The sequence below is a fragment of the Onychostoma macrolepis genome, chromosome 07 (assembly GCF_012432095.1).
Source record: "Onychostoma macrolepis isolate SWU-2019 chromosome 07, ASM1243209v1, whole genome shotgun sequence".
Taxonomy (NCBI): Eukaryota; Metazoa; Chordata; class Actinopteri; order Cypriniformes; family Cyprinidae; genus Onychostoma; species Onychostoma macrolepis.
This window is the reverse complement of record NC_081161.1, coordinates 25,214,618-25,239,688: the sequence shown is the minus strand read 5'-3', so window position 1 is coordinate 25,239,688 and position 25,071 is coordinate 25,214,618. Positions and strand designations below refer to the sequence as shown.

At 38.1% G+C, this 25,071-nt stretch overlaps 1 protein-coding gene across 3 annotated transcripts in view; it reads left to right on the top strand.

Annotated features, from left to right (window-relative positions):
* Window positions 1-25,071, top strand: part of dgkza (diacylglycerol kinase, zeta a) — a 109,805-nt gene that overhangs the window by 5,780 nt on the left and 78,954 nt on the right. Inside the window, exon 1 of one of the 3 annotated variants that reach the window (XM_058781351.1) lies at window positions 23,036-23,169. The exons of the other annotated variants lie outside the window; for them this stretch is intronic. Coding sequence (XP_058637334.1) covers window positions 23,108-23,169 — 62 coding nt within the window. The 5' untranslated portion in view covers window positions 23,036-23,107. Of the gene's footprint in view, window positions 1-23,035; window positions 23,170-25,071 lie in introns of those variants that run through there. 3 annotated transcript variants of the gene reach the window in all.

Sequence of the window (25,071 nt, the reverse complement as noted above, 5' to 3'; positions counted from 1 at the left end):
GCAAAATAATAAAATAAAATAAAATTGAGGAAATCTCCTTTAAAGACAGGAAACTTACAAAATATCTTCATGGAACATGATCTTTACTTAATGTCCCAATGATTTTTGGCATAAAAGAAAAATAAATAATTTTGACCCATACAATGTATTTTTGGCTATTGCTACAAATACTCCAGCGACTTAAGACTGGTTTTGTGGTCCAGGGTCTCACACACACACATATATACAGTATATATATATATAGAGAGAGAGAGAGACCATTCCTTCATCCAGAATCACTCCAGACCCTTTAGATTCACAGCTCCATGTTGGTGCTTCTTCTCTTCAGTTCACTCCACTCATTTTCTACAGGGTTCAGGTCAGAGGACTGAAATGGCCAGCAGAAGCACGGTTTTGTGCTCAGTGACCCATTTTTGTGTTGTTTTTGAGGTTTGTGTTTGGATTATTGTACGGTTGGAAGATCCAAACATGGCCCATTATAAGATTTCTAACAGAGTCAGTCACTTATTGATTTTTTATCTGTTGGTATTTGATAGAATCAGTGATGGCGTGTGTCTAAACAAGATGCCCAGGACCTCCAGCAGAAATATAGGCCCACAACATCAAAAATACAGCAGTATATTTCGTTGTACACATGGGGTTCTTTTTATCCCGGTGTTCAACCAAACCCATCTTGAGTGTTTGCTGCTAAAAAGCTCATTTTTTAGTTTCATCTGACCATAGAAGCCAGTCCCGTTTGAAGTTCCAGTCGTGTCTGATAACTGAATATGCTGGAGTTTGTTTTTGGATGAGCTTGAGTTCTTGAAACCCTCCTAAACAACATGTGGTGATATAGGGGCTGTTTGACTTTTTTTTTAAAGGTTTTCTGACCCCGAGACTCAACTATGTTCTGCAATTCTCCAGCTGTGGTCCTTGGAGAGTCTTTAGCCACCCAAACTCTCCTTCTCACCGTGCATTAGGACGATATAGACACACATCCTCTTCCAGGCAGTTCGTAACATTTTATGTATATATATTTATGTGTGGTGTGGTCAGTGGTGCTCAAGATCTGTAAATCTTTCGCCATCATCCTCAGTCATCTCTCCTTACTCTGTTTATGTGGTAAGTGAAATCTTATGTCCTGTAATGTAACAGGCTACCCCTAGCAAGCAGCTGCCATGTCCCTTTAGTGGCTTGCGTTATTTTATTAGAACACGTTATTTGCTTTCTGTACCTTTCTGAATACAGACACCAACCCATTCCTGCACTTGTTGCACTCGCTTGTTTCTTTAAAGTACCTGCAGAACTTCTGATGATTCGGCTGTGTAGGTTCGGCTGGCGGCTGGCCTAGAACATGGGCGGATAGACGTTATGCAAATGTTGGGGGCGTTGTGATCACGACTGTTACGTCACAGTCAGTGTTATGTTCTGATTCGCCTATTTTTCAGTGGTCTTTTTTTATTCACGAGATTTACATAAGAAGGAGGAAACTATGGTGTTTGAGGCTCACGGTATGTCATTTCCATGTACAGAACTGTTATTATTTAACTATGCCAAGGTAAAGACAGTTTTCCATTCTATGGCACCTTTAAGTTAATATATGTATATGTACATATATACAGGTGCATCTCAATAAATTAGAATGTCATCACAATCATCACAATTAAAAGAACCAAAGACTTAAACTACTTCAGTCTGTGTGCATTGAATTTATTTAAAGGGGTCATATAATGGTACATGCACTTTTACAAGTTGATTGTACTGAAATGTGTGTTAGCAGTGCCTGTACACAACCATCATAAAATGATAAAAATCCATCCAGTGTTTTTTTTTAATCTCCTTATTTGTTTTACCCTGTCTCAAATCAAGCCGTTCGACCGTGTGGACGCCACACGGTCGGACGCCTCCCACGATGGTTGATTGACAGCAGTGTTTCAACACAGACCCGCCCTTGCTCGTGAGCGAGCTGTCAATCATAGTCCGCGTCATTGTTGATATACGCTGGAGCTGTCTATGAGCAGAATGGCGTCTAAGCGATTGTGGTGTTCTGTTCTCGGGTGCAAGAATGAACACAGCAGTCATTTTGATGTTCCTAAGTCCGAACCGCTGAAGACACAGTGGCTGAGTTTTGCTTTTGAAGGAATATTCCCCACGAGCAACGTCAATGTTTTCATGTTTGCGCGAATCATTTTCACCAGACTGCTTTATAAATGAAGGTCAGTATAAAGCTGGTTTTGCTAAGAAGCTGCTCCTGAAAAAAGAATCGGTACCAACTATTCGTGTTCCTGCTGAACCTCCAGAAGAAGTGAGTGTAACGTTTAATTAACCTTTATATTAATCTTTATATTAATCTTTGCAAATCGCTAGCACGCTTCACGATGTATGTTAACATTCAGGGTACATGCATGTTTTCTATTCTGACGTTCTCAATATAATGAATAATCCCACGTTTATAATGAACAAAAGCGTTACGATTGCACAGTATCCTCAGAGACTCCGCTGCCATTCTTCAAAATATACCCTCAACTGTTGTCAAGGCAACACTCCACGTGTGTTGTGTCAAAAACGCCCCACAGAACAGAGGGGCGGGGCGAGCAAAGCTCACTAGCATTTAAAAACACACGCACTAAAACGGTGTGCTGAAAACAGAGCTGTTTTTGAGCAGGTAAAATGAGTGTTTTCTTACAATACTAATGAGAATTTTTAATTAAAGTATATTACAAACTTTCAATTTAGACCCTAAAGAATCATATTAGCTTGTACAAAATGGCATTATATGACCCCTTTAATAAACGAGTTTCACAATTTGAGTTGAATTACTGAAATAAATGAACTTTTCCACGACATTCTAATTTATTGAGATGCACCTGTGTGTATATATATATATATATATATATATATATATACAGTGAGGAAAATAAGTATTTGAACACCCTGCTATTTTGCAAGTTCTCCCACTTAGAAATCATGGAGGGTCTGAAATTGTCATCGTAGGTGCATGTCCACTGTGAGAGACATAATCTAAAAAAAAATCCAGAAATCACAATGTATGATTTTTAACTATTTATTTGTATGATACAGCTGCAAATAAGTATTTGAACACCTGAGAAAATCAATGTTAATATTTGGTACAGTAGCCTTTGTTTGCAATTACAGAGGTCAAAGCGTTTCCTGTAGTTTTTCACCAGGTTTGCACACACTGCAGGAGGGATTTTGGCCCACTCCTCCACACAGATCTTCTCTAGATCAGTCAGGTTTCTGGCCTGTCGCTGAGAAACACGGAGTTTGAGCTCCTCCAAAGATTCTCTATTGGGTTTAGGTCTGGAGACTGGCTAGGCCACGCCAGAACCTTGATATGCTTCTTACAGAGCCACTCCTTGGTTATCCTGGCTGTGTGCTTGGTCATTGTCATGTTGGAAGACCCAGCCTCGACCCATCTTCAATGCTCTAACTGAGGGAAGGAGGTTGTTCCCAAAATCTCGCAATACATGGCCCCGGTCATCCTCTCCTTAATACAGTGCAGTCGCCCTGTCCCATGTGCAGAAAAACACCCCAAAGCATGATGCTACCACCCCATGCTTCACAGTAGGGATGGTGTTCTTGGGATGGTACTCATCATTCTTCTTCCTCCAAACACGTTTAGTGGAATTATGACCAAAAGTTCTATTTTGGTCTCATCTGACCACATGACTTTCTCCCATGACTCCTCTGGATCATCCAAATGGTCATTGGCAAACTTAAGTCGGGCTGGACATGTGCTGGTTTAAGCAGGGGAACCTTCCGTGCCATGCATGATTTCAAACCATGACGTCTTAGTGTATTACCAACAGTAACCTTGGAAACGGTGGTCCCAGCTCTTTTCAGGTCATTGACCAGCTCCTCCCGTGTAGTTCTGGGCTGATTTCTCACCTTTCTTAGGATCATTGAGACCCCACGAGGTGAGATCTTGCATGGAGCCCCAGTCCGAGGGAGATTGACAGTCATGTTTAGCTTCTTCCATTTTCTAATGATTGCTCCAACAGTGGACCTTTTTCACCAAGCTGCTTGGCAATTTCCCGTAGCCCTTTCCAGCCTTGTGGAGGTGTACAATTTTGTCTCTAGTGTCGTTTGGACAGCTCTTTGGTCTTGGCCATGTTAGTAGTTGGATTCTTACTGATTGTATGGGGTGGACAGGTGTCTTTATGCAGCTAACGACCTCAAACAGGTGCATCTAATTTAGGATAATAAATGGAGTGGAGGTGGACATTTTAAAGGCAGACTAACAGGTCTTTGAGGGTCAGAATTCTAGCTGATAGACAGGTGTTCAAATACTTATTTGCAGCTGTATCATACAAATAAATAGTTAAAAATCATACATTGTGATTTCTGGATTTTTTTTAGATTATGTCTCTCACAGTGGACATGCACCTACGATGACAATTTCAGACCCCTCCATGATTTCTAAGTGGGAGAACTTGCAAAATAGCAGGGTGTTCAAATACTTATTTTCCTCACTGTATATATATATAAATAAGTTAAATTCAGATTTATTTAAAATGGTGGTAATCAAATGAAAGCATAAAACATTAACAATTTAATTAATATTTGATTAAGGTAATCAAATGAAAATTAAACAATTGCTTTTATTTGTGGCAACTTTAAATTAAAACATGGAAGAAAAATTGTGATTATTACTTAGTTCACTAAATTTAAATAAAATTGTCGTGTTGTTGTTGTTGTTATTATTATTTTGAAAAGTACATTCCACTGTACAATAATAACATAGGCCTATTTATGTCACAATTTCTTTAAGTTAAACTGAAATTTCATTTTGACATGTTGCTGTGAAGACCTTTGAGTTTCTGTGCGACTGATGATATATTTGATCAAATGCAATGGTGAAATGCTCGTAAAGTGACTCTCAGAGCAGTACTGGAAATGAAGTTCATGTGTTCATGTCCTCATATAATGGGACAGCAGATGCTGAAGGCAGCACCAGCATCACTCTTTCTTGAGTATGTGAAGTAGATTAAACTGTGCTATTCATTAACACAGAGACACACAGAACATGCAGACTTCATATTCGTTTTGCAGATGAATATTGGCAAATATTTGCTAGTCTACAGTGTGATCTGAAAAGTAGATCACAACCCTGCTTTTGATCCAAAATTCCAAATTACACAACATTCCGCTGGATTCTATGATTCCTCCGAGTCATAAGGCTCCGCCCTAAAAGGCATGAACAACATCCTACACCAGCAATGGCAGGACAGACAGAGGGAATCAATGCCTGGCTTAGAGTGAGAAAGAAAGAGCATCTCCACCGAAAGAGTCAATAACAGGCGGAAACACAATAGCAACCAATCTGTCCCTGTAGCCTTCCACCTCAGTGCTGTTGTTGTGACCTCAGTAATGTGTTTGGGGCAGTCAGCCGTGGATCATCATCATTCTAGCTCTGATTAGAGTGGGAGTCAATTAGCAGCTAAAAAAGAGTGAAATATGTGGACAGCTACCTGTGGGAATATTAACAAAACAAAAACAATGCAATACATGGCCATCTAGTCAACCTGAGTTTCTTGCTCTTGCTGTGTTTTGATGTAAATATCTACTAGGATGTTATATTGTAGGATTAAAACCAGTTTCCTCTCATAATGTTGATCTGATCTCAATGTCTCTGCAGTCACGACATGCTTCTTTCAGCTTTATGTCCTGGTATTTGCATTTAAAAGCTGTCCCTAAGAGCTGTGATTTATTTTTAATTTGTTTTTTTATTTTTAATATTTTATCAGTAAAAGATTTATTGTTTTCATATTCTATAAATTCCTCAGAAACCTGTTTCTAACCCATCAATGTCATTTTCTTTTTTGCTGGTCATAGGATGGGAAAAAATACTTTATCACTACCCCAGGACATCTTAAAGTGACCGTTATTCATTTAATATGTGATTTAACATAGTATTTTTAAAAATATATTTAATGATTATTTTTTTCTATTGAAACTCTATGGATTAGTCAAAAATCAGTTAGGAGCAAAGAATTTGCCTCAGACTCCAGCCACATATATGAGTATGCATGCAGTAGGTGAAATGAGAAATATGTCCGAATTCTCAGTATTCATAAAACAGTAGGCAAAAGAGTACCCTGATGACCTTGTACTTTCACTGAGATTCTAAAATTCACATCCAGTGAACTCTGTCCATTCTATCCATGGGTCACACGAGAGGAGTCATGAATTGCAGGGAAACTTGACAACATGACAGATACAGTATATTCGAATTTCATTTATGCTACTCGCATGTATAGTAATATACTGTACTTCATTTTACTTCATACATTATCACTCACTAAGTTAGTTCTTCATCAACTATAGTTGCTAATATTAGGCCTACTGTATCAGTAGAGAGAGGCCACATGAAAGGACATATGAAGGTCCTGAAAAAGACAAGGTACAAACTGTTCCCAAAAGTTATGCACGGAAAGGTGCAAATCTTGTGTGTTCTGTCCCAGTCTCCAAAGAGCATTTTCATGTGAACTGTGAGGAATTTTGGGAGGGAAAGTTAAGACTAGAACATGCTTTACAGTTCATGTTTACTCAAAATATGCACATCTGTTCTTTAAAAATAATAAATTCCATCTTTTGGAAAATGGACAAATTAACATGTTTGATGTATCCACGATTTGTCTAGAAAACACCACAGAATTTTGGAGAATTTCAATGATCATTAAACTTTTCCTCTTCCCTTACATGTTATTTTTGCAATGAAGCAAGAACATACTTATTAGAGATGCACCGGTCGACTGGCCATAAGTCAGAACCGGCTGGTTTTTGTTCCAAATGTGCAATCAGCGACCAGCTTCTTTTTTTTTTCTTCAAAATTTATTTAGACCGATGTTTGTTCTGTACCTGCAAACACACTGCTTTGCAGTCATTTTCCGCAATGTTATTTGTGTGAAAAAGTCTGTAAATGGGACATTAACAGAGGCCAGAAACCTATAAACAAACACTCATCAGCCATCTGAGTCAGTAACATATTGAGATTTCCTTTTGCACATATTGTGACACATATCTTATATGAAGAGGAAAATGATGAACATGCTACAGACCATCATTAAGTGCACTGCTGCTAAAACAGTGATTCAGCATAATTTACGGCTCCTCTATATTCTGATATTTCACTGCTCTGTCTGACAATTAGAAAATAGTGTTTCTTTAGAGAACCACTTTGTTCTACAAATGTCAGTTTATATATTAAAATATTAAATAGCTAGTAATACATTACATTTAGGGGCAAATGTCTGAGGTTCAGTATCTGCATCATACAGACTGAGTGTGGTTCTATAACACTACATGTATTTTTTTAAATGATTGAAGGATTCAATCTTTGGAAACCAACTATTATCTTTAACATTGGCGAAGCTCAACTTTACAAATTAGCAGCAGCAAGATGTGGGGTCTACCAGATAGAAACCCATTAGTTGATTGTGGTAGAATGTCTGTTAGAAACCAAAAGCACAATGACTTTTGCAGGGTTTTTTTTTTTTGTGGCTTTAAGGAAGGAATACTAATCAGAAATGGGCAATATGTTTACTCAAACAATTTCTGTGAAGTAGATGTTCTAGAACATGCAGTATTTAGTCTTGTGTAAGGTTATATGTTTTTTTTTTTTTTTTTATGAGTTCTGGTCGGGTCAAACAGAGGAAGTTTTATGTGTTGTTTTAATATTGTTTTGTGTCTATCACAGCTCTGACCTCTAACAGCCCTTTCTACATGATGTACATTTACATTTACATTTAGTCATTTTGCAGACGCTTTTATCCAAAGCGACTTACAATTGGGATGTAAGTCTCAGGTATCCCCAGAATGTGTCTGCGAAGATTCAGCTCAAAATAAATCGCAGAACATTTATTATGCCATGCTGTAGATAATTCCCTTTTCCCTTTTTGGCTGGATGCAATACATTGTTTTCATGTGTCTTTTTAAATGCAAATGAGCTGCTGCTCCCCGCCCCCTTTTTGGAAGGGGGCTGTGCCTTTACAGCTCATGCCTAGGTTACTATGGCAGCAACAAACATAAAATCTGTTTATTTTGGATTATCATCTCAATCGTGCTCATGCTCACATGGCTTTGCAGTTCCTAGGCATCATGAAAAGTTTATTCTTTGGATGTTTAACAAGGCTTGTTCGTTTAACCGATGCCCGCTCATTTAAAAAAAAATTTTTTTGCATGTTCCTTTGGTGGGGATTATTTAAAGGGGAGGTCTAATGCTATTTCAAATTTAATAATTCTGATTTATTTACACTGTTGAAGAGTTGGATTCTCATGCTACACCAAAGTTTCAAAAAACAAGTTGGATGTGTGACAGAGTATTTCTGTGTCAAATACACTTCTTTAGGGTTCGTATACGTTTAGAAAAGTTTTTATCGAGTATGGCCCTGTATGACGTCATAAAGGGCTGCACAATAAACCGAAATGAAATCACAATCGCGATTAGACAGAAGCTTTGATTGTCATGATTCATGCGTATTTCAGTGAAGCACGGTTCTGTGATCAGCAGTAAATCTCCATCCGAAGGCCAGAGGGCGCTCTCGTGCGGAAACTCCAAATACGCCCGCGGAAGAAACCCAGGAAATGCCTATAGCTGTTGCTGAATAAACAGAAGATTTAACTGTTTTCATTGATTCAACGTGACTAATAAACACACGACTATGACCATATATGGTTTATCTGAGTTCTTATTATAATTTTCATTATAATAAAGTATATTTATAATGCAATGCCTTCATCACTGCTTAGAATACAATGAAATATGTTGGGTGCCTTATTCTGTGTAAGAAGCCACATCATCTCAGAAGGATTTATTTCAAACACTCGACTGTCGTTATGAAGTGAGTTTGGTGTAAAAATTTATTAAATGTGGTATTTTCACATGCTTTCAGATAGAGCAGCATTTACTACACAGAGCCGTAGTTCACTGAGAAACTACGCAAACAGCTGTCGTTGTGGCGAACGATTTCTTCGATTTCATAATCACACAATAATATCATCAGCGATTATTTTATTTTTTATTTTTTCTCTGCGTAACCTGTCAGTGAACTGCGGCTCTGTGTAGTAAATGCTGCTCCATCTGAAAGCAGGTGATGGAGATTTACTGCTAAAATCGCATTTGATTTAATCGCAGCCCTAATAAATGGTGGAATTCCTTGTATGGGCACTTCTCCTGGAAGAGCACATGCACACACATCAAGCAAGAGCATGCCCATCATCAATGTGCTTCATTCGGGTTAGGGAAGTTGTCAGCAGCACTGCACATGACTTGCTTGAGAAGGATTTGTCATTTTGTTTCTAGACCATGAAGTCAATAGTCACCAAAAAAGTGTGTTTTTGGTTGTGAGGGAAAGATAACCTTGTTCAGCTTCCTGAAGAACCCAGTGTTAAAGGAACAGTGGATGGAGTTTGTTTCTCTGGGACAGCAACAGAGTTGTGCAAGTGTGTTTGTTTGTTCCTGGCATTTCAGTGACAAATGTTTTCTAAACAAATTAAATAAAATTTAAGTCAATAAAGTTTTTGTTCCTGTTTTATATTGATGTCACTGCTTGCAGAAGATTGCTATTGCTAAAACCACTATAACATAGCCTTTTGTGGATTTTGTCTTTTATTTGAAATGTTTTAACATTAGTTTTACTTGAATGCGTAGATTACATGATGAGCAGATCACTACAATAGATTAATGTAGTAATCTTGGAGCAGTGTTTGGCACCAGGGATCAAAATTAAGAACAAAAGAACTGTAGGAGGGCTGACTTAACAAATCTAGGAAACATCATGCATACAAAGTGTTATTGTTATTTTTATTTGTATTTTTTATAGATATCTTGTTAATCAAAGCTCAGTGGCATGGGACACAATCCAGTACATCTGTCAGATGGCTCAGACCTTGTTTTCGAGATGTACGCAGAAACTGAGCAGATCTGTCTTTATACAGATGACACACCACCAGCTGGTCTTTTATGAAACCACACATGGCCCATTGAAACAGCCTAATGACATTAAAACTACCAGACCTACATGAATTATGAATAATGGGCTTTGTAGTCTACCAGGCCTGATTAAGATGAAGGAGACGGTGATATGGTTCAAGAAGAGTTACTCATGTCTATATCAGATTTGTCTTTGATGAAGTAGGGGGAGGGCTGCTGCTGGCCCTGCATGAACTCGGTTTGCTGTGTGTTGCATTGATTTTTCCAAAGCAGTTGTCTGCATTACCAGGGCTGCGTTTTGTGTCAAGGGATTGAATTCACCACATTATTCAATATGTAATAGTATTATCAGAAACCTCATGTCCATTCATATGGCACGTCTGATTTTTGAACTTCCAGTCTGTATCTTCGCTGATAAAGTGTCAAATCAGGATGAAAAGAGGTCATAATGCCTTTACCCTGTGGTTCCTGGTTTGGGGATCTGTGCACTAGACTAACACACAAGTGTTACACCATTATTGAGCTACTAATGTATTAAAGGTGAAGTGTGTAATATTCTTAAATCTGGAGACAACTATAAGTAGGCTATAGTCACTGCAATGCTTAGATTTAAAGGAACACTCCACTTTTTTTTGGAAATAGGCTCATTCTCCAACTCCCCCAGAGTTAATCCATTCAGCCGATCTCCAGGTCTGGCGATAGCACTTTTAGCATAGCTTAGCATAGATCATTGAATCCTATTAGACCAGTAGCATCGCGTTCAAAAATGACCAAAGAGTTTCGATAGTTTTCCTATTTAAAACTTGACTCTTCTGTAGGTATATCGTGTACTAAGACCGGCGGAAAATGAAAAGTTGCGATTTTCTAGTCCGATTTTGCTAGGAACTATACTCTCATTCCGGCGTAATAATCAAGGAACTTTGCTGCCGTAACATGGCGCAGCAGGCGCAGTGATATGCGGCGCCTGAAAGTAGTCCCCAGCCAGGTACCTGGTTATAATATAGCTGGGGACTACTTTCAGGCGCTGCGTATCACTGCGCCTGCTGCCGCAGCAAAGTTCCTTGATTATTACGCTGGACTGGGAGTATAGTTCCTAATCATAGTGAAACTGTTATACAGTTGAGTTTATTTACATAGTCCAGCGTTTCCCACAGACACTCTATTTGTGGCGGCCAAGCGGCAACCTCCCGGTCTCTGTCTTGAAACCAACACGGAAGTGACTTAAACTGCAATTCATCGACTGGCCGCTAGAGACTGGCTCCAAAAGGGAGTCAGTCCCATAGACTTCCCATGTTAAAATGCCCAACTTTATAGCAGGAAAAAATATGTTTACAGCCTGGTACAAAAAGTGGTTTTGGTCTATATAGCTAATTTTGCCGTTCACGACAACTGTGAGGGGGGTGAATTTTTTTATAACTCATCCGTTTAAATTATATTAAGCCTTAAAGTTCTGCATAATGAAGGGCGTGGCCACTTGAGTGACAGGTGGATTGCCGCTGCTGTCACCACTGTTGCGCTAGGTGGGTATGGTTTCAGCAACCAGCTCCACCCACGTCCTGCCTTTTTGCCCATTTTCGATTACCTGTGCCCTCTCCGCGCACTTTGAGCTTCAAAAATGCTCTTCAGAAACACACGGGTGACGTCACAGATACTGTGTCCATTTTTTTTTTTACTGTCTATGGTGGCGGCATATATGCAAATTCTTTATCTGCCAGCAGGAGGCGCTGTTGAAGTAGAGAGCAAGGTTTCCCCGGTAACGCTGTACACAAAGCAGAGCTCCGCTCACAAACGCTGCTTTATCAGACATTACATTGCAAGATGATTTGAAAATGACATCCAAAATTTTCTGATATAAAAACACCCGCACCGGGTTTCAATTTTGAAACGTGCAGTGCTCATGTTAATTCAACGAAGTCAAAGCCTTTTGGAAAATCTATTTGTGGCGGTCAGTTTTGGTATTGTGACACTAGTCTCATAATTGAAGCGTAAATTCTGCAGATTACATCATTGTCCAGTATTGTACTGTCAGCAATTTATAAATATGTTTTCATAATTGTGACATACGTATTTACATACATAATTATTCAGGTGCATGTGAAAACTTGACGCTACAGCAGCACTTGTCTTGTCTGATGCACTCAACCAAGCATTCCAACCACGACCTCGCCCCTCCCCATCCCCCAACCATTCGAGTTTTCGTAGGCGGGATTTATTTTAATAATATTCTAATGAGCCGCTTTGTGATATCACAACACCCGGAAAACAACGCTGTAGTCAAAACGAGCCGTTCGTTGTAGTTCTTGAAAAGGGATTTTTTTTTAAACAAAATATCTCCCTTTGGAGTGGACTTTGAGATTTGTAACTTTGTGGATCTTTTTTATGGGCAAACATACACACTACAAACTGACTAAAATTCAAAAAGTGAAAAAGCATAATAGGACCCCTTTAACTCTATTAGTTTGCTCTGTACACAACACTATGTGGATTTAATGTAGTTTAATTTTTTGGAGTAAATTCGGTTATCAAAGGCTATTGTCCAAATAGAGGAGTGACGACCGCGTTAAGCTGCAGAGTGTACATGACCTTTAAGTCCATGAATCTCCGAACTAAAGATGTTCTCAGAACTTCAGCCGCTGTGGGGATTTTTGGTTTCCCAGAAACCAGAACACGCAAGACCGGGGCTCATTAAAGCCAGATAATGGCCCAGGTTTCTCTGTACTGTTGGGCAGTAAGAGGATCAAAATGGGAAGAAAATCTGTTCTTCTGCAGAATAGGCTGCTGCTGCAGTAATGAGATACCTGAAAGGTCAGGTCATAAAGGGGAATGATGCGGTAATATAAGGATAATGACTAGCAGGAAAGCCTGTTGCTGTAAAAACATTATGGTTCTGGTTAGAGACAAGTACATGTTTTCCATTGTGGAGTACAGAATTCTGATCCTATTTGACAGACTTTTCATTTTAGGTAGTGTGACTGAACCATGTTTCTGTCTCAGTATGTCCTGTTCCTCTTCCTTACTGTGAGTGTTTTTTTCGTCTCCATCCTGTCAGTGTGCTTCTATGGCCATGAACAGTGCAAATACTGACACTGAAATGTCACTTCTCAACTGTGACGGAAAGTGAAAGTGCTGTTCTTTAGGTCATGTTGATCATGTAGTTGGAGAAGGAGGAAAATCAGGCACACTTGGCCAAAACAATACCCACCGAAGTTTCATTGTGAGCTCTGCTTCATCTGTTGTGGATCTGTGTGTTAGAAATTACTTTATACCTCACTTCAAAGTCATTCATAGAGCATACATAACTCCTTAAAAAAGATTCAAAATGAAACTACAACCAAATTTTAACTGCCATCTATGTAATACTGCATCATCAGGTACTTTTCTTCATATGTTTTGGGAGTGTCCTATCGTCATTAATCTATAGACACATGTAAACCTGGTTTTATCCTCCGTACTACAAATTGATTGCTTTGCTAACCCAAGTTTGTGTCTTCTGTATAAGCTTAATACAAAAGAGAATGTTGTTTGCTGGTTTTACAGCTGCAAAGACAATAATACAGAACTGGTTTACACCGCACAAGTGTGGAAAAACATATTGGATCCATAGCCTCCTGAAAATAGTGACTTGTGAATGTACAACAGCACAAATTAATGGGGCCAAGACTTCTACTATTGATGCTTGGCAGGGTTTTTTCTTTAACATACTCAATTATATAAAGGAATGACTTCTATTAAAAATGGAAAATCTATTAAAAATAGAGTTTGTTGTATGTAGACCAGTAAATGGAGACAACGTGACTAATAAACTCAAACGCAGAGTTTTGACTGATTAAGCGCAGCCACTTTAGATTGTAGCCAGATGTCTGTTGCTTATGAAACCAGACACAATGAGAATGTAGCTCAATATAGGCAAAGGCATCCAGGCCAGACTGGAGTTTTCCCTTTGTGTATGTATGCAGAGCTAGTGCTGAGTAATACATTAAAGGTGCAGTAGGAGACCTTGGAAAATGCGAACTTTAGCCTGATAGCACTGAAAGCGAATGTCCTGCCCTCCCTGCAGTTGCCGTCCAAAGCCACGCCCCCTGAAGGCATATATGCTCACAGACCAGAACACCAGAGACAAAATTACTACAATAGGTTACATCAGCGGTTCACAATCCCAGTCCTTGCCATGATTCCAGTTCGAAGCGAGCGTATATGTTCCATACAAAGGGCATTAAAGTGTGCGAGACCTGAATTTAAATAGTATTTACAGAGGTATACTATGTCACACTTCTCTAGTAAGTTTCGTCTGTGTGAGAAGTGCAAATCCGTGAATGAATGTTCCGAAGTGAAGTAAACTTCATCGGATTTCCCACAGCAAAGAACACTGTGTAGGGAGCAGGTCAATCGGAACACAGTTCATGCACGTAGCTCTCTTCTAACGAGCTAGTTATCTGAATCAGGTGTGTGTTAACTAAGAGAGGCATGCAAAATACACAGAGCGGGGGGCGCGAGGACCGGAACTGGGAACCGCGCTGGGCTACATCATGTGTCCTTCGCCGGTGAGAAAGCTTTATAGTACAGTTAGTAAAAGTACTACAATACCAGGAAGGAAGATCAGATTGTTGATGTTTGTCTGCCATTCTCGGTCTGTCTGCACAGAATGCGTGATCGCGCTGATGACGTATCGTGTCTGCGTGAACCGGGTGCACAGAGGTATGTAAGTACATATGCTGACAGGCAGGTAGGAAAGACAATTAAAACACTCGGACCGAGCGTTTTGATTGGACGAACATTTCTTGGTCCTACGCCTTCCACAGAATGTATAAATACAGATAAATACTAGAGGTCGACCGATTCATCGGTTTTGCCGATTAATCGGCACCGATAGTTGATTGCCGCAACTATCGGTCATCAGCAAAAATCCATGCCGATAGTTTCCCGGTTTGCAACCGTTGCTGGAGTGGCTGAGAATGGTCTGCTGTCATTATACAGTACGAGAGCGGGCTCTAGAGGTGGAAATCACTGACAGCACGTGTTGTTTATTTTGACATGCGACACTGCGCGCTGCACAGAGCGGGAAACTCCAGACTTGCATTTAAATACAGTTTTCTATTAAATTACATTATATTTGTCCCAAATCGTTGTGAATGTACATAATGACTTCACCCTAGGCTATAAATTATGCATTGTGCATTTATCAGCAAAACGTTTGTCTTTCTGTGGCTCTAATAAAGTCTGTATGCTTCATATAGAGAGCTGTAATAGATCGCGATTTCACTTTCCGCTTTCTCTGTGTTTTTTAAACACTGAACTTCAAACTCTTTTATGCCACATTGTTCATTCTTGGAGCAAACTTATGTCCGTTTGGTGATTAAATAAATTGTTTTAGACCGTCACTTGATTTGAACGCAAAGCGTCTGGTGTGTGTGTGTGTGTGTGATACCTCTGAGTTCTCCAAGACGCAGCGCTGCGCTTTTGCCCAGTGTGTGACTAACTTTTTTTTTTTTTTTTTTTTTTTTTTTGATTAGACAATTATCAAGTGTTAAAAAATAGAAGCAAATAAAGTGTGTGAGTACAAATACAATATCCATATGTATGTAATTTTAATGCTATGGCCTTGTGTAGATATTTAAAGATGGCCATCTTTAAGCATGACTGTTGAAATTAAATGGTAACACTTAACAATAAGAGTCCATTCGTAGCATTAATGCAAACTGTAGAAGTACTGTTCCTTGTTAGTGTATTCATTTCAACATTCAACTATTAACTACTAATAGGCTACATTTTGAAATTTTAAAGTTTCTTCTTTTAACATTAGCAAACTATGAAATAACTTTAATGATCAATGTAGTAAATAATATTAATATTTTTATTCATTTACAAAGTATGGTTTAGTACTGTTACTGCTTTTTTTTTTGTAAATTAGAAAAGCACTAGCTTTCTTTCAGTATCCATTTAGAAAACTATCGGTTGATTAATCGGTATCGGCCAGTGTGGTCCAACCTAGCTATCGGTATCTGTAAAATCCACTATCGGTCGACCTCTAATAAATACATTTAGACCACTTAATGACTGCTATCGGGATGTGAGGAGACTTTCAACCAGTATAACAAAAAATGTTTCTGAAGACAATCACCTATTGCACCTTTAATTATAAGCGATATAATTGCAATATCTTTGCTGACAATATGGGAATAACATGATACTCACAGCTTTCCCTTGTATTATTAATCTCATTTTTGTGCTTCTCTTCAGACAGAAGCACAGTAATTGCTTGACTGATATATCGACCAGCACTGAGAACGCCAGCACTTGGGGGCACTTTCTCCATCTTTATTAGTTTACTGATAAATTATTAATAATTGACAGATCTGTTATTGACAGAACTGTTAAGCAAAGAAAGTAAATGTTATATAAAAAAAGTACTTTGCTTTTATATTATTAGTAACCACCGTTTACTGTCAGCATTTAGAAAATATGTATTTCTATCATTTAAACAAGTCTTTGAATATCTAATACATTTTTAATTTCACAAATTTTATGAAAAAAATTAATCCAGTTATAAAATCTTCTGAAGTGTGCATTTGTAGTCTGCATAAAAATGAGTGTGCGTGACTGTCCATCTGTCTGTGCGCATTGGGTGAGTGTTCAGCTGTCACACAATCGACAGACTTTAAACCCTTGATTTCAAACGATGCTCCGTTATATCAAGTTTGCCGCTGTGTTGTATTCATATCATATTCACCATGTGCTGTATGTGAAATTAGCACTACATTATCTTTATTTGAAAAAGAAAAAAAAAGACTCCAGCGTGCACAGATTATTAGCAGATCATTGAGTGTGCTGTTGTTTTCAGTGGATACTTTCTTTCATATTCATATTTTTAACCATTTCTTTTTTTTTGCGAAAATACTATGGTAGGATTCCAGAATCAGGAAATTTCAAGTAAATCAAGTAAATCTATTTTGCATATTTTTTTATAAAGTTAGTTTTTAAAAAATATTTATTCATTTTCAATTATTTATTTCTAATTTAGTAAATATTATATAAATAATTTAATTTCAGTAAGTGTTATGCATGTGTTTTTCCTTCTTTTAAATTAAATAATGCAATATCAAGTAACTAGTGACTTTATATTTGCTGCTCTCTAAGTTATCGGCATTGGCCATCAAAAAATCTATGTTGTTCAACCACTACTCAAGTCTTAAAAAGGCTGGATAAAGTTGGTAGCTTGTGTGTGTTTTGATGTTATCTCTTGATGAGCTTTGTTTCGAAAGCATCACTACAAAAGCTTCATTTTTATACTGTTCCATCTCTTAGATCTCTCTTGCGCACTGCTCTTTCTCTCAGCTATGCAGAATCTGGCCATTGTAACCCTAGAGTGAGAGACGGGCAAAAATAATATTCACACCATGTGCATATTCTGCTGAAAAGAACTGGAAACAGAGATGATTCAAAAAGATGATTTAAATAAGGGGTCGCCATGACAGTGGTGTGGTTCTTGGGATGTGGGAAAACAGGTTTTAATTTTTTTTAAAAAAGAGAGAAAAGAATATTTTTTTTATTTCATATCTGGTTAGTTCCTGTGACAGAAATTGATAACACTGTCTGATGGAAAGGACTTCTTTTGTGATCCAGTAAGAAAACAAGCAAGCAGAGATTTTCACAGATAATCTCAGTGGAGATTATTTTAGCCATCAGATTAGTTATCATGGCACTCAGTGAGCATTTGATCGTCTCTGACAGTCATCTGTGTGGGTTTGTGGGCTGCTCCAGAGGATAATGCTGCAGCCACGGACAGTAAGGAAGTGGGCGTTTGTTAATTGAGTCTCTCTCATTCTCTTTATTCCTCCCCCGTCTTTCTATTCCTCCTTCTTTCTCTGTATAATTCCCTGTCTGTCTTCATCTTTCTCAACGTCCAACCATTTCTAATTACTATCACTCTTTTTCCCTCAGAGGAAATCTGTGTGCAAAGCAGCAGATACTCAAATTATTTTTCTGTTGATAGAGGTATAAATAAAAAATGCAACAAAATTGTGATAATTCAGTTTATGCTATTTCTGTGTGTCACATTTTTCTAGTCTAAACCCTCATATTGTCAGAAATATGCCATGCCAGTCACTAGACAACTACATTCAAGCTCTTTTTCAGTGATGACACATCAATAAAATCCTGTTTCTTATAATAACAACCCTTGATGTTTGACTGAAAAATTGTTACAACTAACTTATAATGGGATATATGTCAAAAGCATATTTGCTATTATTTATTATTATAATTTTTATAGATTTCAATAGTCAAAAACACATTCTGATAAGGTAATGCTACCAGAATAAAACCATTTATTATTTCAAATTAAACTGTTATCTCATAACTTGCATATGCAGGAATGTGTTAGTAATATAAATATATGCGTATATAGACTGCGTCTATACTGGATGTAAGTTACGAGATGCAACAAGACCAAGGACTATAAAACTTATTATAAATGGTGATTCAGTCTACACTGCATGCAATGCAATAATTGGCTTTTTTGGTATATAGTATCTCAGCATAAAGTCCAATTTTATGACAAGGTTAAAATGTATATCTAGATATAGATATCAGACTAGTCTAGTCTAATTGTCCAGTATACAGTGTTATAATTTTTTATATGTACTGTATGTGAGTGTGTATGCCTTTCTGTGTCTGTTTGCTGTGTGTAAGAGTGAGTTAGAGGGACCCAGCTGTACTGAAGGGTGTGTGTAATGGCTGTAGATTGGAGTGTATGTGGAGTGAGTCAGTGTGCCCTGCAGGTTCTGCTTCACCAGGAGCTCTCCTCCCACAGTCTGAGCCATCACAAAAACACCTCCTTTCATCTGCTTTGAGCAATGAGAGATTGCTTCCCTAAGTTTTGACATTACATTTTTTTAAAGGGAGCGAGAGAAACACACCAGGTACAGATCCCACAGCACCATTTTGTGGCTAAGCACTCGAGTTAGGATGTGCCGGTACATGAGTGCTGTTCATTAGTTTACTGAAGCCAGTGCCTGTAAGTGTTCTTAAGGCATCAGTAGATGCTCTTGAGAGAAAGCAGCTGCTTAGATGTTGTCAGAAAACCTAATCCTAAACCAGTCCTATATCATGTGCTTGAAAAAGAGCTAAAACAAATGCGATCACGCACACTTACAGAAAGGACATCACTCAGTGACTGACACAAGAGAGCCTGTGACTGAGTTCAAATGACTTATTCAAGCCTTTTCTGTACAACACAGATTACAAATGCCGCCGTTTGTGAGAGAGATATCCGAGTAGATGTAAACTGTGTCCATAGACACACACTGTATCGCTGCAGAAGACCAGCTGCTTGTAGTTTCCGCTATATTGTGCTCCTAAACTCTGTACACGTTCAATAGGTCATGTTTTATTAGACCAACTCGCCCTGCTCCAATTAGTCTTGAGGTCATTGTATCACGTCGTCATGACAAAGCTGCAAACAAGCTAATAAGAGCCAATCACAACCAGCCTTCACTGTTTCCTAGTTAATCGATGCCTGTAGCTGATAAGCAGTCACTACAGTGACAGACGCCATGGTAACTTTGGCCTTGATCTCTCTGAAGCTAGAGTTCATGGGCTGGAACACAATGTCCAACACACTGGGCTGTGAGAGATGTAGCAAACGCTGCCACTTCACAAACAATAAAATGGCAGCAGAATCTGTGTCCACAAAACCAAGTTGTGCACATCCTTGGTTTTTTGTTTAATAAATATTTTGACTGACTTTATTTGTGCTTCTATGAATTGTAGATTGTAGTACCGTGAGCTCTGTGTGATATATTTAACAATATTTCAATCCATCTGGGTTGCTGATAATTGACAGTTGTAAGTGTGCCGGTGGGCTGAGCTGCTCTTTGTGTGATGATTCAAGATGAGTGAGCAAAATGTCACTGAACCCCACAGGGCCATTCTATATGTTTTTTGTATAAATATGCAGGATCTTAAAAAAAAATTCATTGTCAGTGATGCAGAAAATGCTGATGGAGTCATGGAATATAAAAATGACATTTATTATTATTAAATTGCAAACAAAAAACCCACAATTTAAATATGTCTGCATGTTTCTGTGTGAATTAATGCCACAGTTTTGTCTACTACACACATACTCAAGCATGCATGATGCTCGTTGTGTTTTTAGTGTCTGCTGTCTCACTGTATGAACTATGAAGACATGAAGGCATAAACTTCATCTCCAGAGCTGCTCTGATAGTCACTTCACGAGCATTTCACCATTTCATTTGTTAGAACTATTGTTAGATACACACAGAAACTCAAAGGTCTTGATTACAACCTACAAAAAGAAAAGTTTGGTTTAACTGGAAAAATTGACACGTATAGCATAATGTACAATAATACTACTTTTTAATGCCTTTAGTGCTCATTCACTGTAAATGCATGGATAAGAGCAGCCAGCACAATACCACGAAACATCTTTTTTTTGTTTTTTTGTTTTAGTGGAAGAAAGAAAGTACTTTGTTTGGGACAACAGAATGGAGAGATAGAAAGGGTATAGCCTAGAGGTCTGCAAGCCCGTCGGGTCCCGATGGAGCCCGACACGCTGAGTCCATTCGGGCTGGGCTCGGGCCATTTTTTTTTTTTTTTACAGATCGGGCTCGGGTCGGACTCAGGCTCATTTAGCTTCTCTCCTTTTATTGTGCCCATATATGCGCAGAGCACACATGGCTACTGTATTAAATACTGATTATATTATAAATATTATACATCGCCTAAGCAATACGCAATGCATATACGCACACATTAGCATTCAAGTGACCATGCAGAGCATCAGGGAGAAGTTGGAGCGTGGAGTTACAAAAAGTTCCCAATGCTTCGGGAAAAGCTGCATTTTTGATCAGCCATGCATTTGATGATGATCCTGACTGCCATCTCCTCACTGGATGCGCCTTTAGAGAGAAATGCATCTTTAGGGATTTTATAATGAAAGAGTTTTTGTTTTCGATTCGAATTATTTCGTTTTAAAGTAGTAATTCAAAGCTTTCTATAGATACTATATTTATCAAGTCAGCGAGGCAATTATATGCTGTGTTTCGGTTTTTCAGAAGCGCACCGCTTTTTTTTCTTCTTTATTTTATAAAAGCATGTTTTGTTGATATTGTGTGCACACAAATAAAAGTAGACCCTTTACAGTTCCGAACAACGTAGCCTTTTACTCTTACCTTTATGAGCAAACATGACAGCGTATTTCGAAATGTTTCCAAAGCAAGTGATCGCTCTGGCACGTCCAGTAAAGCGCGCTTCAGCTTCCATTCTCTGCACAAACTACTGGATATGCATCAGTGCACATTTATCTAGGTCAAGCATTTAAACTAACATTGTGGAGCTGTTTTATAATTATAAATTTAATTTTAGATAAATCGTGATGATTTGAGAAAGCTAAATTGATCAAACATAGGCTATGATCAACTCGCTGTCTGCCGCTGGCCGCTTGGTCGTTACTTTAAAAAACAAAAACTTACATTTAACGAATAAAAAAATGCTCCAAACGTTTTTCTAAATTAACTTAATAAAATAACGAAACGAAATACAATCACTTAGCCATTTCATACAAAACTGAACTATTTTAATAGCTGAAACAGTAGTAGATAAGCTGTTTTGGGAGAAGGGGGAAAAAAGACGGGCTCGGGTCGGACTCGGGTCGAGAATTCTGATGAGCTGTCGGACATGGGCCGGGCTAGGGCCTGAGCGTCTCGGGCCAGGGCTGGGCTAGGGCCTAAATTTTAGGCCCGTGCAGGGCTCTAGTATAGCCATCAGTATGTGCCATCAGTGAAGAAGACTACATTCTCCCCCTAGTGGAGAGAGGGGAGATGACAGCATCTTACATGTTTTTTCTGTACCTCTCTGTCCTGTCCTATTATATCTTAAAGTAATTATTTGGAGTTAAATGATGTTCAGCAGTTTGGTCAGTACTAGATGCAAAAATCTGCCGCCTTGCTTTTGCTACTGTAACACAATCTGTGCAAACCCAGTGTTCTGCAGAGAGACAATGAGAGGATAGAATGTGAAAATCAACAGTGACTTATGAAAATGCTTCAGTTGTGTAACTGATTTCACACTAAGCCAATCACAGTACTACAGACAAATATTTTTCATTCTGTGATTTTTATTTGTATTTTTTTAATTTATTTTTTTAATTTATTATTTATTTATTTTATTATTATTATTTTTTTATTTACGGTAATATTTTGGATGATACTTTAGAGCAGTGGTTCTCAATTCCAGTCATGGGGACCTCTTGCTCTGCACATTTTGTAGGTCTTTCTTATCTGACACACTCAGTTCAGTTCATGGATGATGATCTGAATCAGGTGAGTTAAAGGAGACATGCAAAATGTGGGGTCCCCAGGACTGGAATTGAGAACCAGTGCTTTAGAGTAACCAGATTCAGCACTGTACACTGAGATTTTTGAGATGATGATAAAACTAAATATTTTGATATTGGTTGATTCATCTTTTGAGTTGTCAGAATGAGCAAAATGCACGTCTCTAATAGAAAGACAGATAGTGGAAATGGACAACAGCCTTTGCTTTATAAAATATCTTAAGATATGCATCTGTGTGTGAGTGTTTACATGTGGTTAAAAGTGAGATGAGTGTGACAAAGGAAGTACAGTTGAATGTCTGTTCTTCATTTCTTGTGTTCTCAATCTCATGCACAAAAAAAATAGTTAAAAAATACTCACTGCAAAAGTAAATACTAAAAATAAAAGTTCAAGATCATCAGTCACTTTCCTCTGTAAGAAGCAGGGAAAGCTGCCTGCCAGTGTGTGTGTGTTTGTTTGGGGCTTTCCTTTAAGTGTACTAAAAATAGTTTCCTACAGGAGCCTGTTCTCAGTGTGTGTGTGTGTGTGTGTGTGTGTGTGTATTTCTGCAGTCTGTTACTCATATTCTATTTGAGGTGGTTTCTTTTACAAGAATCAAGTTTTACCCCTGACCCATCTCTGTCTCTCTCACACACACAATACAAAAACAAATATACACTCACGTAAGGAAGTGTCACAACAGGAAGTAGGGGGTGTTGGGGAAGAAAGATTTAGCTCAGAGAGGCACAGACTGCAAGGGTCAGTTGCTGTCTACAGTAGCTGTGTGCATGACAGTAACTTGAGTCAATCTGGCAGGCCTGACAGAGACAGAGAAATGTGGGCACACAGGGGGAAATGGGTCTTGCCCCCCACCCCTCCGCCTCAACCTTACCACAGGTAACTACACTTGCTTATGCCTCCATGTGCTTAACGTTTGATGGCCCAAGCTGCTTGTGCCAGTTCATTTAGCTGTAAGAATGACGCTCTGATCTCTGGTCAGCACTATGACATTGCAATATTTAAATCTGAAGCCAGCTGCAAGATCTAACAACGCTTTCGCTGCATCAGAATATGTCAAATTATATAGTATACCCCAGTTCAGAGGATTTAAAAAAAAACAGGCTATTACTATGAGAATTCTGGAATATGTATTCTGTGGACACTCTACTAAGCCAAGGGACTGGATTTGGGAATAGCAGTGTAGCAATGCAACTTGTACTGGTAGGTCATGTGACAGTGACGCATAGTTGATGTAGTACACTACAGTCAAAAGTTTTTGACCAGTAAGATTTTTAATGTTTTTTTTAAAGAATTCTCTTGTGCTCACCAAGCCTGCATTTATTTGATCCAAAATACAGCAAAAGCAGTAATATTGGGAAATATTTCAATTAAAATGGCTGCTTTCTATTTTAATATATTTTAAAATGTAATCTTTTCCTGTGATCAAAGCATAATTTTCAGCATCATTACTCCAGTCTTCAGTGTCACATGTTCCTTCAGAAATCATACTAATATGCTGATTTGCTGTTCAAGAAATGTTTATTATTATTATTATCATCAATATTTAAACAGTTGAGTCAATTTTTTCATTCTTTGATGAATAGAAAGATCCAACGATCAGCATTGGAAGAAATGATAGAAATTAATACTTTTATTTAGCAAGGATGCTTTAAATAATGATAAAGACATTTATAATGTTACAAAATTTTCTATTTCAGATAAACGCTGTTCTTCTGAACTTTCAATTAATCAAAGAAACCTGAAAAAATGTCTACTCAGCTGTTTTCAACATAATAATAATAATAATAATAAATGTTTTTTGAGCTGCAAATCAGAATATTATAATGATTAGAAGGATAATGTGACTGGAGTAATGATGCTAAAAATTCAGCTTTGAAATCACAGGAATAAATTACATTTTAAAATATATTCAAAGAGAAAGTTTAAAAATGCTACTGTTTTTGCTGTATTTTGGATCAAATGAATGCAGGCTTGTTGAGCAGAAGAGACTTCTTTAAAAACATTAAAATCTTACTGTTCAAAGACTTTTGACTGGTAGTGTATATCAAATTTATTTTATGCTTTGCATTTTATGCTTTTATGCATGTTCATACTATAGAACATACCTTTTTTAAACAGATGTTAGGACCTACTAGACAGTAGCTATATGATTTCTGATTCAGCTTTTGTGTGGTCTTGTAGCGTTAGCGTGTGAACTTGTATGTTCTAGCACGCATATCGTAACTATCAAACTAATCTGTAACATTTATTGCGACTTAAGAGAACAGCACTTGTATTTTATAAACTTAGCCAATTAAGGGTGTGCAGCTTGCTTCTAATATTGTGTATGCATCCGCTGTGCTGTCATCACAAGCAAATGTTTACTAAATATGAGCCAATTCAGTGAATGCATACAGAAAGCAGCGTTCTCGCCCATTATGTAAATACAGGTTAAGAATATTTACTTTTCTGCTTTCATCCAAAGCAACTTACATTGCATTGAATTGCATTTTATCAATCATGCATTCCTAGGGAGTTGAACTCCTGACCTTGCCAGAGCCATGCTCTGCTGCTAATAAAGTGCATGTAAATGCAAATGTCACTTTTGCATCTCAATCAGTCTTCTCGAAATAACTGACATTCTGGTGTTCATGTACTGTATATATTGTGTCTGGCTTGTGTTTATAGGCTGGTTGAATTTTAGTTTCACTGTCTGGTTGTTCTGTGTTCTTGAATGTATTTATGCCAGATGTAGTTAACTACCAAACCTGCATATGGAAACCATCTGTGACCACCAGC